The 14,838-nt window shown below is 42.2% G+C and overlaps 1 protein-coding gene across 1 annotated transcript in view; it reads left to right on the top strand.

Annotated features, from left to right (window-relative positions):
* ETV4 (ETS variant transcription factor 4) overlaps nucleotides 1–14,838 on the top strand; it is a 135,733-nt gene that overhangs the window by 94,702 nt on the left and 26,193 nt on the right. The window contains exons 9-10 of the mRNA XM_086924011.1: nucleotides 7,805–7,870; nucleotides 9,481–9,549. Of these exons, the coding sequence (XP_086780137.1) occupies nucleotides 7,805–7,870; nucleotides 9,481–9,549 (135 nt within the window). The remainder of the gene's footprint in view (nucleotides 1–7,804; nucleotides 7,871–9,480; nucleotides 9,550–14,838) is intronic.

Genomic DNA, 14,838 nt, shown 5'->3' on the forward strand with positions numbered 1-14,838 from the left:
GAGGCTCAAACATGTTCTGACCATAGAATGCTCGGATTCCAAGTCGATCTCCCAGCTTTAAAATAGAGAGAAAATCTAACTTTTCAGGCGCATTCACAACTGAACACCATGAAGCACGTAGGAGCACCATAAGATCCATTGCACGGTTTGACTCTGCCTCTGTTAGGACTCTAATCTTGCCTGACCCTCTTCACCATGCATATTCTGCTGAACTCTCCAGCTCTGAAGTGGTTGAAAGACGATGTGAATAATTCTCTAAAACTTCCAGACAAATTAACTGCAGAAACATTCCTCCAGGATCCACCTAGATTCATACTTATCCAAAAATACAAATGCATCTCCCTCACGAAGTAGGACTAAGAATTAATTGACTACTACATATCACTGAGGGAAGAGGAACGGAGGTTAAATATTGTGACTATATGCAAGACTTTCATTTAGTAGAACTCCCAAGATTTATTCAGTTTTCCACTTGACGTATTTTGGGTTGTAAAACCAATCCGCTGCCATGAAAGCGCTGATGTCATGTTAAAATTTCTGTTCTGGCGAGGTCATGTTCCATTAACTGTAAAAGAACTACTGTTTCTAAAGCTGTAAACTCACTCATACATTTGTAGAATTCACACTCAGGCCAACTTCCATTACCCCCACTGCATCCTTGTATGACAGAGGCGCACATAGCTGAACTACGCATGCGCCTACAATGCGGTCGCAGCCACGAATGCGGTCGCATCCATGAATGCGTCTTAACCACGCATGCGTTTCCAACGATTTTCGTTATAAAAGCAGGATTGCTTAAAAAAATATACATGGAAAATCATACATACATTAGACCCATCTAGCCATCCGTGAGAAGCCCTTCTTCCTGGAGCAACCGGAACCACCTCAAAAGCATTTCTCCAGAACCTCTAAAACAGGCCCATTGGATAACATTAGACACCGGCACCTCCGAAACAGTTCCACTTGACTGATCCTTTTCAAACTTAGAGGGACACAAATCCCACATGTCTCTGACTACCATACCAAGCCCTATCCGATCAAATCACGGGAAAGGGTACGACTTTTACCCCCAAAAAACCCCACCTGCGCCCATTCAAATACAATAAAAATTCAGCCAAAACAACTCAAATGCACCAAATCACAGCCAAATATCGCCTACACATGAAACTGAAACGGGCCCTGAGCCCTAAACTCTGGGAACCCTAGCACATTCCAACCCTGGGCCCTAAAAACTATACAAAGTAATGTTTGGTAGTGAAGGGGGATGGGGGTACGAATGTCTCAATAGGCCAGAAATGATAGGTAGGGTTTGACAATTGGCACCAACTGTAGTAAAATCCGAAAATCCCCAGGTGGCACTCCATACAAGGCAAACCCTAGTAGCCTTGAGTTTCTGTTATGGACACCAGCATCCCCACTTTAAGACCTTTAAGCATACTAGGCCCGGGGCATATCCTTAAATAAGATGTTCCCTTTCTTGATCAGTTTGTTGTTCCGACAGCTCTAGCATAACTAGACTGCCTATTAGTGCCTGCTGGGGTGTGCAATTATGAATATGTGTTTAATATAATACATATTTCTGTAATCATTGTGCTTGCAGCTACTATGTCAGGTTTTGTCATCTCATGCTTGGAGCAGATCCCTTACCCTTTCATACGACACTCGACTCTAACCACATAGGACTTGTCTATTGGATTACCTTCCAACATTACTTGCAGGTTTTTTCCTGCAATTGTGCAAGGCAACCGTTCTCTGAAGACAGGCTTCCATCCCATTTGCTTTAAGTGGTAGGCTCTCACTTTTTAGCAGTTTCAACTGTCTACTGCTTTCAAATGTCAGTGCTGTGGATTTTTTAAGGGTTGCTGTTAACACTCTCTGTGGATTTACACCATCTTCTGTGACTACCCTCTCATGTGCCCTCAACTCCTCAATAAGTTCGGACAGCGGAGGCTCTGCTAAGTTGAGTCAGTCTTAGTTTTGTCCAGTCTGCTGTATCTCCTGCAGCTGCTGGCCTGCATCTCATCTCAGTCAATAGTTTTTCGAACATAGGTGAAGTGAGTTTAGTGGATTTATGGAGGCAGCCTCAGTTAGCCACTGGCACTCCTATGTCATATGTCAGCCGCTGCAGGAAGTACCTGAATTCTATTGCCTTGCATGATGCTCTGGCCAGGGCATTGGATGGTCCTTGCTGCTCTTGGCTGCTGAGGAACCACTGGGGTGATCCAGCTTTATCTAGAGTCAAGTCTTTCCCTTTCTTCATATTTTTAAAGAAAGGGTTGGTTAAAGGTCTGGAGGGAAGTGGTAGGAGTGACGGCATGACCCCTCGAACAGCAGATGGCAGGACCGGAGGAACTCTAAAGAGGGAAGAAATGAGAAGGAGTCTAGAAGTGTAGGTCAGAGATTGGACATAGAAGGGAAGGTAAGAAGGGGCTGGTTTGGATACACCCAGTGGAGGAAAAGAAAGAATTAAGAAGGAACGCCCCACGCCTCACAGCAAAAGGTAGTGCTTGCAGGGCTGAGGCGAATCCGTGAAAAGTAAGTAGGAGACCAGAGCCGTGGAAGTGAAAAGGAAGAGAAGAGGCGCATAGAAGGATCTTGGTAGAGAGAGAGAAATTGAGAGAGAGGCTTGAGGGGAGAAAAAATAGAGCAGAGGTGAGAGGTAAAAGATCAGAGCGGCCTCCACGCCGGAAGCAGAGGGAAAGGGGGACTGAACTGTGGTGAAAGAAAGCAGCGGATAGGAAAGGAAAGAGCTAAAGAAACAAAGCGGCGAGAGGGCAAGCAAAGATAAGCGGGCATAGGAGAGAGATGGCTCAAGAGAAGAAGACAAAGTAATAAAGAGGAGCAAAGAATAGATGTGGAGGTGAAATGAGAAAGATGGCTTCTAATGGTGCCACCTGGCTCAGAAGTCTTATGCTCCCTTCCTCTCATCCTCGTGCCAAAGCTTATGTAATTTCCTGTGATGTAATTAACGAATGAGAAGTGTAAAGCTAATTCCATTGTCCTCCATATGCTGGTGAGTGGTTTTTGAAATTCAAAAACCCGACCTCTTTTTGGTCAGAGAATGTTGCCAAATATGTGAGGCCACCCTAAAGCAGTTATGGATTATCAGATCAGCCACCTGTCAGAAGGTTGACTCTGCATAATATGTGCTTTGATTAGTCATGAATATTGGGCAGTTTTTCTGTGCACAGTGGAAACTAATTCATATCAAACTTGCTTGCAGTAGCAATCTCGACCTATGACACAACCATAGCCTTTCAGTACTTTGAGCTGGTGCCAGAGCTTTAACGGGTGCTAACGTGGCTACGGTCCCACGCCTAGCAACGCCTGGTGAGTACTTTGGAGGATTACAGAACATAAAAATTGCGATTTATGGTGCATCTGGCCTCACCAGGACCTGAAAATGCCACTTTGGCTACAGTGGCTCTGTGCGTGACCTTTTAGCAGAATGGTCAGCCCACTTAACGTTCAGAATTGTACCTGGGAACTCCCTATTGTAAACACAAAACAAGCCTTGGAAGGACAGTGGAGCGCTGTGCATCACTCCAGATATTGGGTTACATTTCACACAGTGAGCAGCTTTCTTAGATAATACAAAAGCGAGAATTATGGGTAAGCTGGTATCGAGGTGTCCTGCTTATTCTTTAGGCAAATAATAGTTTTCGCTTCTCCCTGGGAGATGACAGAGTTGCGGAGATGCCACAGCAGTGTGTTCTTGATGACTGGCTTTGAAAGCATTGGCATATTACCGAAGAGCTACACGCTCAAGGTTTAAAAGAACTAGGTCTAGGAGGGGGGAATAGGGTGTCTAGATCTTTGGCAGGTATTAACATCCGCATATGATAAATATGCATACAGAATCTTACTGGAACTCATTGACTTAGTTTGTGGTTATACAGAAAATCTAGCACGGCATTGGCCTTTATGGATCTGTTTTTGACAATCACTTCCTTGTGCATCTGGCCTAAGAGGGAATGTGGACAGGAGTTGGCCAGGTTGGTTGAGTCTCTGGGTGGAAAGGGAGTGTTGGAGTACGCTACCTTTCCTTTAAAAATGACTGCATGTACCCTCGGGTGGAACATGGGGTTTTAACAGGACCTCTGTGCATTGGATCAATCTGAAGGTGTTTTTTTGGGGTCAGTGTTAGCTGCTCATCTCATTCTGAGGAAAAAATTGGCAAGAGAAAAGAGAAGAAAAATCTTGAATTTGCAATATGCAGTATCTCTGGAGGCGTGACTTTCACGGTCTATGCACTATACTGTTATCTTGTAAACCCTTAGCACTTGGGTACCCTTCTAGTAGTCCAAGATGCAGTCCGAAATTGTGACATTCATGTAGTCCAGGATCACCATACAGATGGTACATGTATGTGCTGTTGTTTTTGTCCAGGTGGCCTATACAGTCCCAAGCTTCTTAGTACTGGTGTTTATTATGTGTTTGTAAGTGTTCCTGATTTTTGTGTGTAAGTAAGCAGACATTGCACGCTGGAATGATGTGTCCATGATCTCAGGTCTGTCAGAGGGAATCAAAGACAACTGTTTACTGTTTGTCTACCCTACCAAACTAACCAAACTCTTTTATTCCGCAGGCATTTGGTGCAAAGAAATGCTCCTTTTTTGTAAATTGCCTGCTATTACTTGCCGGAAGTGGCACCAATCCATATTGAGAATTGCATCCAGGGCTTTAATCGGGTTTTTGGAGAGGATAATGTGCTAAATTCACTTATAGGGCATCTGGAATATTCATCAAGTTGTAGCTAATGCATTTAAGCTTCTTAATGCATGCAGTGAGATTGGAGCGGTTTCCTCTACGCTTCTTGACTGTGCTGTGTGCTTGAATGGGGCTACTAGAGAACGCAACAGATACAAACGGTGTCCCCTACGTCTCGCATATTCTTAATTTGTAGTTCCTAACTTTGAAGTCGTGCCAGTGGGCCCTCTTCATTCCCTGCTCACTAGTGAATTTTCAACATACCAAGAGTAATAAACTTTGCTTTACTAGGTCCCTTTCTCTGACCGTTAATTTGACTTCTTTAGTTTTGTAATGGTACACGCATCCAATGGTCCTGAACACCTCTGAACATTAGCTGTCCTCCAAACAATAATTCGCAAATGTAATGGATCTGCTGTTGTCATGCAGGCTTCCACTGATATGCCATATACAACCTCTGTTGGTAAGCTGTCCAATAATAAAATGGTGTAACAGTACTGTAAAGACTTTGTTGTGTGTGTATATATATCTATATCTATATAGTTATAGATATAGTTATACATATATATATTTCGAGTCAGGTTACCACAGGTGAGAACGGCCTCCGGGGAGATTACCACCCAATTCTGGAGAATGGTGCACAGAGGGGTTAAAGTGCCCAGCCATATGGTGGCTCGACGCGTTTCAAATTTCATATTCTTTCTCAAGAGCAAAGCAACACAGACAGCACATCCGGCATGTAAAGCACCATTCAAATTTATTAAAGGTCCCGCTTTAGTAGGCATGTCCTCCCGCCCGATTAGGCATAGAGGAGTCTGGTACCTGTAGTGCTGTTCCATATTGTCTTTTTGGTCAATGCTGCTGTCTGTCCCAATAAAGTCTTTAAAACTGCAGTGGGTTGGCGTAGCACTGGCCCCCCAAAGTGTGTGTGTGTGTGTGTGTGTGTGTGTGTATATATATATATATATATATATATATATATATATATTCTGCAATCTCAGTCAGCAAATCTGAGTGAGGTTGAAACCTAAAATGTGTTTTGTATGAAGTGCTGGATGTAGGATTTAATTTGTAACAAATTGTGTGCCGTCGTACATGGTTATAGATTTCTGCGTTCATTGATAATGGGTCAGTGATTTGAACTGCTGATATTATGTGTCTGGTCTTTCCTAAATCCCTGAAATTGGGAGTAACCCCTATCCGTATCAAAGGTGAGAGCACAAGCAATGCCTGCAATGGATTCTCCAGTGCACTAGTCTCTGGTTGATTTTGTCTTTTTTGCATACGAAAGCGCGATATGAAGATCGCATTGGGAGTTCCCTCAATGAGCTACTGTTAATAAAAAATTCTGTATGTATTATTGCAGGGGTGGGGTAGTACGTGTAAAGATTAGTAATAAGAAGCTTTGTGAAATTTGGGTCAGAGTGGTGGTGGAGTGGCCTATTATTGTCTAGAAGTCCCATGGGTGGCAAATCATCCTGACTGGGTGGTGCCATTTCAGTGCATGTAGGCCAAAGCTAACTCATGGTCTGTGGCCTGAAAACTCAGTGGAAATAAAATGTAAATGTGTTGTATTTATATAGCGCCTTCTACCCAGAGGTCTTGTAGCGCTGTATTCATACCGCTGTGAAACCCTTCCTGGCTTTCCTCCGAGATGTCCACTCCTGGGCACCCCCAAGGTGAAGCCGGGCATCCAAGCGCTGCTGGGGCCATTGTGGAGATTAAGCAAGCTAATTGCCCAGAGTCACAGAGTGGGACCCATGATTAGACTAGGCACTGAGGCGAGAATTATCAGGTCTGGGGAGATTGAGACCAAGAGCCGCCGAGGCGGGAATTGAACCCTGGTCCCGGGCCAGACCTCTGCATCAGGGTCTGCCGCTCTAACCATTGAGCCACGCTTCTCCACATACATACTGAGCTGTACCATTTCCATGCACCCGTACACACAATATATGCAGTGGATGTGCAGTGTAGCAGATAAAGTGAGTATTGTTAGCAGAGAAATTAAACCGCAGTGCAGAATTCTGGGCCATTTCGAGATGTACAACCAGGTGATGGGGCATCTGAAACAACGAAGACTTGGGCAGGGCCAGATGTGATGGTTTGTGAAATGTGCGGTTATATGTGAGCAAGCTTACTAGCGTTTATAGGTTGTTCAGCCATTGGTCATGCATGTTGCATAAGATAGATGTGTTTCCCAGTACTGAAAGTTCTTTGTTTTGCGGGCATCAAATTAGATGCCATGCCTCTGCTCAAACGTGCTGCTACAGCAGAAAGCTATACTCCTTGTAGAATCTCTATAGGACCTCCTAGTTCTGAGTACCTGACTCTAGCTACTCTTCCTTCACTTGTTGGCGAGAATCATTCTAGCAAGGCCACAACAGTGATATCCTCCAGTGCAGGTTGCGTCATTGGTAGAAGCACCACAGCAGTGGCAAGCGATGCATGCATAAAAATACTTTACTCAAGGGACCACGAGGAACCTATGACCTTTTGCTCTACACCCAAAAGGGTTTATGTAGGGTCTATGATCCATGCTCCTAAAATGTTGACATGTATTTGATGGAAATGTGCTTCAAATTGACAGCGTCTGAATCAGACCTGTGATCACGCAGGTTGGGGGCTAACAGGATATACTGATTTATGAAGCTAAACTGTGAGCCTCAATAGCAGTTGCGAATGTATTGCCTCCTAAATGGAGGGGACACAGCCATTGAAGCAGATACAATACATCTTTCAGTAATGCCAGAGGTGAGCAGTTTAGGATTTAGGTGGTTGCCTTGAACATTTTTGTACCTCCAGTGTTTGTATTAATTCTTCAGGTTGGGTATTCAGCACTTTTTTTAGGCTAAAGCATAATCCAGTACTTTTTGTAGGTGGTTTGCTTTAATTTTAAAAAGCTATTGGTACAAGCATATAAGTTTCTCATCTGTTCGAGTGTCTTCAGCCTACACAGTGTCCATGTGCGCACATAGATGAATCGCACCAGGGCTGATACCTTACACCTGTTTCATTGCTTGTGATAAATTCAAGGTTGAGTGTTCTCATCTGGTATTAGCATTTCTTGACCATTGTCATTTTTTTGCTTTTGTAGATGTGCCTGGGTGTGCCTCGATGTACATGAACGTGGAGGGCTATCCAAACCATGCAGCTGCAGATGGTAGGTGCTTACTCGTTGTTCATTATGCACCATAAGTAAATTTAGAATCTGGTACGCCATTTTAGCAGTACATGCTTGGCTGGAGGAGCTTGCCACCTATGGCAAATTAGTAAATTGAATTACAAATGTATTTATTTAAATAGTTGTCGGGGTATATCCTGCATGTCAAATTAACTGTTATGTACAGAAAAACCTTTAATAAAAATTTAAAAAATGTTGTTGCTAAAAAGGGTAATGAACAACTTTTTTGTGCCTGTGATTCCTTAAAAGAAAAGATAATAGGCTTTTGTTGCATAGTGCACACAGTTCTGGTGCTATTTGGATACTGTTATATTTGTCGAAGACAGAGTTTTTTTCCACTGCCGACTCAATGTGCTGGGATACGTGATGGCTTAATCCATATGTTCCCGTGGGTTTTCAAGAATTGGGAAGGACCCCTTTCTACACGTGAAGTCATGTGTGGTTAACACATGTTTACCTAGGCCTCACCTGAAGCAGAAACCCCCAACTCCACTTCTCATCCCACTACATGGCAACTTGTATCACTCAGTATATGATACAAAAGAATAGAATCCTCAATCAAACTCAGTCGTGCTATACAGCACTAAATGCTATTGCACGGTATCCTATCACTTAGATACCACTACATAGCATTTCTCTACACCACAGGAATAAATGTACTGCCTCACTGCACACATTGTCCCTCTAGACCAAATCTCTTTACTGTATGCAAAACTACATCATATCCAAGGTCATACCTCAACATTGGACAGCGTGCAACATATCACCCATAAAAATGAGAGATACTTCATGCAATATTATCAACCACACCCCAAAACTCCTCAGGACCACCCATCAGTTAATACACCAAGTAGGACAGAAGGATCCAAGGAACAAGGATGCAACACATTAGGATCATTGCAGGCAACATGCAGTGGAAAGAAAGGAAATAGTGACACGGTCGACAGGAGTGAAGGCAACAGAAGGCCTAGAACAGAAGTCTAATTTTAATTACTGCATAGCAGAGGTGACTAGGAAGATCAAGCAGTCTTCAGCAGTGGACTTAAGTTGTAAAGAGCATGAGTTGTAGTTTGGTCACAAGGATCGAGCAAGTGTCCTCTCCATGCTATATTGATGTGCTTCCCTCAAGAAAGTGGAAGTTGGGCGGGCGTGGTTTAGGGTGTAAGACATAGGACTGGGTTTAAAGCAAAGTTCCAGAGACTACTACTGTGCCTTCAACACATTCCTGACCTCTACCTGTAACTCTGTATTTTTAGGCCATCACAGTATCCAGGCAATCCTGCATCCCAAAGTCAAAAGCTCCTTCGGTTGCTGCATCGACATTTATAATGCACCTATGCCAAGGTTAATGAATGAAGCCATGATCTGTCCGCTAATCAATTGTACAACATACACTGGGGTTCAAGGTCACTTTTGAACAACACAATATTATAGGGCAATGAAGCATTTCTTGCTCTTCCCTACCTCTGAATGCACGTGATAGTATTGCAATTTCCACCCGACGTTGAAGCACACAGTTCAACATTTGTTTACAAGGCGTTTCCTTTACAAATACTCAAATAGCATGTACTTGTCTTTTTTCTAAACAGGCTATGGTTACGAGAAACAGATGAGGGCTTTTTCAGATGATGCTTGTGTCGTTCCGGAGAAATTTGAAGGTTAGTGACTGACCTGTGACAGTTTAACGTTTTTTCAACCCCTCACTATGTATTTTGACTCCATTTACAGAAATAATAGCATTAATAGCCAATGTTATGGATTTCATAGTGATGATCGTGTGGTGTGTTGAAGATGAGCTGTTCTATATGCTTTGGTATGTAGGTTTGTTACAGGGTATGACATGCTGTTGAGTTGGCAACTCTTTGCCAACTTCAACGCATTTATGCCATGTTGTGTGCATGATGGCTTTGGGGAGAGAGGTTAATGTATACCATTGATGCAGTGCAGAGTAAAACCTTCTGGTTTCGATATCTGGGCATGTGAGAGTATGGATGTTACACTTTTCTTCAGAATGTATTATTATTAATAATTATGTTTCAGCCTGCTTCCCTTTACAACAGACTTTCCCAATCAGTTCTGTCTTTTTGTAACCGGGTTCTGTTCAGTTATCTGACAGTTCGGAGAGTCTACCCGCACTTCTTTGGAGAGCAGATCTAGGAACCACTTTTGCACCATTTATAAGATCAATATGTGACTCTACATCAGAAGCGCCATGTTTTCAGTCTTTTGTTGTGCAAACAACTGTGACCTCATACCTCAGTCCATACTGTTCAGTGGCTCTCCAGTACTATAGTTCCCAGAATGCATTGGTTGAGTCAGCCTCCAGGGCTGTACACATGATGCCACAATGGCCTAAATTCAGCCGAGTACCTTAACACTTAGCTTCCTCTTTCCTTTTTGGCTTCTCAGCATTCCACCGTGTTGGCGAGGGGGCCATGTCATGGCTCCATGTCAAAGACTGTTAACACTTCCAAATGTATTAGCAATGTCCTGGTGTCCAGTTACCTTGTTCCACTGTGCTGGGCATATGTCACTTTTAATGCACATGGGGAAGAAGTGATCTGAACGCTGAAAGGGTGAGTGGCGGGGAGGTCATGTGGAGGAAGAGATGGCTTAATCCCTTCTCGGGTTTCAGTCTATTTTGGGCGACCTCTGGCGTTGCTTCCACGTCGTGTCTTTCACAGGCAGGCCAATGCCACATGACATTATTGCATTATAAGGAAATACACTTCTATTTTTAGCAGGACAGACAGGAGGCTGACCGCAGCCCTGAAGTGGTGGTTTTAGCCACATATGAAGACTACATGCATTTTCTCGTTTCTAATCCATTTAGGACTTCTAGAAAATTACTCCATTGTGGTGTCTTTTGAAGTTTAGGTAAACTACTCTAAAATGCATATCTTTTAATAGTATTCATTATACTGGCATGTAATTTGTTTTGTGCTCGATCTTGCACCTTTGCTTTTTGACAGTCCTGTGCACTAGAAAAGATAAATATTTTGATGTTTGGAAATGGTCTGGCCACCAAGAGCTCACAGAAACCTTTTTAATGGCTGATAATCATGGTGGCCTGCGTACATTCTTTGAGCTGACCTACTAGATGTGGTAGTGATCCCATTACGCTGTAATTATAAACTACAAGAAAAAAACTTAAATAGACATTATTGGATTAGTGCAAAGTGTCTGCTTATAGCCAGCTCTGTATCATCTGAAATATACTTTACATTAAAAAATTGTTTTTAAAAATGTGGATAGTTAACTCGGGACCATTGCTATGCCGAAAAAACGCAAATGCACCTATCCAAAGATAATCACCTGGGCTCCTTCAACAATTTGAAGCATTTAAGATGTCTTTTCAGTCTACAACCCTCAGTCCCCATTTTGCCTGGCAATAAAATCCCTCCTGGCCAAAGCTCCAAGTTTTTCTGGTTTAGCAAATTTTAATATACCATATTGTAAAGAAAGATAATTTTTGTATTCTCGTGTCACCTAGTTACTTTTTTTTATTTTTTTTTAATTTCTTTTGTTTTTTTTAAGGTAAATCAGTTTACAAAATCTTAGAATCTAGAATTTTTTAGGTTTAAAAAGATCTTCTCCCGAAGGCCTGATATTTTCCTAAGCAATAGTACATTTGGGACTCCGGCAGTTTGTGTTGACTGGACACAAAACGTCCTTCCGTGGGCTTGCATGTAACACATTTGCGCATTCTGGGAGTTGTAATTTTCGGTCTGATCACTTCTGTGAGTTCTTGTGTTTGGTTACAGCAGTTTAACTTGTGCACTTGAAGATGAGTTGTAAAGTGACGAATACACGACTGGAAGAATGGTGTCTGGTGATAAATTTATCAGGATTTATCAGGCTGTTTGTGGTTGCTTGTGTGCCTTTGGGTAAAGTTTGGAAACCATTTCCTGGGCTGAATTCGATGTACAACTGTGATGATGAATTTTGTTAAATTCAGCCCTTCTAATAAATAGCTTTTGACCTGTATCGTTAGTGAGTTCTCTATTCAAAATTATTTGCTGAGGGAATTGTAGAGCTGACCTCGACTCAGATGGAATTGTCCTGGCTAGAGTTGAAGAAAGTAGATCGTTGGCTGCTGTAGAAGCCATTGCATTGGCTGAAAATATTGCGTATTTGGCAAGGCCGTTGTTAAAAAGCAGAAACTACAAAATACCATTCACGCTAAAGGTGAAACTAAAGCTGCTCTGAGCATTACGTAGTGGGGTGGGTGGAATTTATTTATTCCCTTCTGGGACAAATGAGGTGAAATATTTTTGTGTTTTTTTACTTTAGTTTCCCACCCCTGATTCCAAGAAATCTTCATGCATATCCTTGAAATGAATGAGTCCTGTGTTTCTCTGTAGTTGGCCACCACCCTTTTAGGAACCTCGCAGTGAATGGTTTATTAAAACTAGAAATCTTGTTTTTGCACCTTCAGCTGTCTATTTTCAAGATTGAGCCAAATTTGAACTTGTTAAATGATGTCTAATGCAGATGGAGGGATTAATGCTTCCAACACCTGCTAAAAGGGGATAAACGTGTCTTGTTTTTGGAAAATGGAATTTTAACAACCAAAACTCACGTATGTAGATTTAAAATCTTTATGGCCTTGGATCATGTGTTTGGAAATTAGCCTGCCTTATACATGCACACATTTATTGCATGATTGTCGAGCTTCAAAGACAGTCAGCAGGCACACACTTTTGCCAGTTTGAAGCTGGTTCATTTGAGTAAATACAGTGGAAGATGGTTTCCCTTTTTGTGATGATAATTGATTCTCTTTAAGTTTTTTCATGTAATTGCTATCAGGAGTTATACTTTATTGCTTGCGGCATGTGTTCTGCATAAAAGCAAAAGAGGTTTTTGAGGGTTTTTTTTAATTTCTTTTTTTAGCAGGCAGTCATTTAGTGTCACTTCATTTGAGACCATCACACATTGTAATGAGCTTTGCCAGGGATCAGTAAAGCGAAATTGTACTTAATCATACCCAGATTATCTGCCCTAATAAGGTGCTGCATTTTTTTTATTTTTTTTTACCGAAATGGATGTTTAAGCCATACCCGAAGTTCCTACTCTAATAAAGAACTGTAAAGGGTTCGGTTTATAGTTGGACCATAATAGATAATCTGTTTCACCCTTATGGCTGACAATATCTTTTTGGGTTTTCCAGGGTGTTTCCGGACCAATCCACTTAAGCTAAATACTGAAAAATCAGATGTTTTTTGCCTATTCCTTTATATGTGCTTCCAATTAGTGACCCTCAGATTTGGGCTCTGCCCTCGACCCCTCTGACTCCTAAAGTTGTGGTGTCACTTTTGACACATCCCCATTCTTCGTGAATGAAACAATGCTTCTGTTATCTGCGAATGCTGTTCAGAATTGTCAGGCTGCTCCCATCTGATTCCTGCAAATCTATAGTCTAAGCGATTATCTAATCTGAAATTGATTATGGTGATTCTCTCTAAGCGACCCTAAAGTCCCCATAAATTGACTTGGTTCGGAATCGTCTGGTGAGCTTTTCTAGTACTATCCCTTGCTGCTGTATCTCGCACCACCTCAGAACTCAATAGCTTCCTGTGGATCAACGTTTGATCTTAAAATCTCCGTGTATTTCATTGAGCACTTAATAACCCTGGTCCCACTTTCTAGAATCCGTCTATATGTGTCCCCCAAATGGACTCTGAGCTCTACTGAAGTATCCGTAGTGTCTCTCGTTTTTGGGCCCATCTAGGAGGCCGAATCGTTTCCTGTCTTACTCCTAAGTACTTGAATTCTATTTGCCTGGAATCAGGTTCTCTTTGCTTTCCGAAAAGTTAAACACCCGACTAGTCTGCTGATTTTGTCATCTTGATTTCCGGCCCTCCCTTTCGATTCTGTCTGGTATCAGCAGCGTTGTTTAAATGCATTCATTATCATGGGGACTTCTGTTTCTAATGTCACCTTGAAATTGTAACTAGTAAAATGGGCATTGCTAAATGCAATCGATTTTGCCAAGCATTGCTAAATTCATTGTTTAAAAAAAAAACGCATTCCCGGCCGTTGGAGCCTGGGAAAGGATCAGTGTGCTGGCAGGAAAAGTTACGTTTTACATTGAAAAATGAAAATGTATGAGAAACTTATGCAGGCATGCTGCCACAAAAATGATTCTTCAGATGCATTGGCAAAAGTAGTTCCAGCAATCAAATGATGAGCGGCGGATGAAAATGTGTAATCAGGCCCTGCGAGAAACTTATAAGAGAATCACACCAAAAAAGCAAGCTTCGGTAAAGGAAATACAATGCTCAACCAATAGAAACAAAGAAAAACTACAGTGAGAAGCCCACGGACAAATATGAAGTGATGGCGGGATATAAGGCCCTTTTAAGATCTATCCAAAACAATAGATTTCACAGGCACAGCACAAGCTCTGTGGAGGCGAAACCTAAAATAAAAGCCGGTCTGTTTTATATTGGGTTATGTCAAGCTCAGATGTTCTTAGAAGAGGGGCAAGGAATGGGGGGTTGGTTGCTCCAAAAGGTACTAGGTTTATGTAAATGCACATTAAAAAGCTATCCAAGCAGCATTACTTTTTAAGGCAAATTATGCTAGGGCACAGAATTCAGCAGTGTACAATAGTGTAGAGTACAGTTAATTGGCGTAGAGTACAATGGTGTAGAGTAGAGTGGCATAGAATGCAGTGGTATGGAGTGGTGTAGAAAACAACATATAGCCGTGTAGTGCACTGGGGTGAAATGGCATAGCATGCAGTGATACAGTGTAGAGTGCAGTGGTGAAGAGACATGTGCAATGGCATAGAATGGGTCACAATGAAGTAGAGTGGTGTAGGTTTGCTGAGCATAGTGACGTAGAGTGCGGTGGCATAGGAATCTGATAGACTACTAGCCGCAGATTCCTAAACGTACAATTATCCCCAGACGTGAGACTGGATCCGGAAAACTTTTTGCCAA

The sequence above is a fragment of the Lissotriton vulgaris genome, chromosome 5 (genome assembly GCF_964263255.1).
Source record: "Lissotriton vulgaris chromosome 5, aLisVul1.2, whole genome shotgun sequence".
In the NCBI taxonomy this organism is placed as follows: Eukaryota; Metazoa; Chordata; class Amphibia; order Caudata; family Salamandridae; genus Lissotriton; species Lissotriton vulgaris.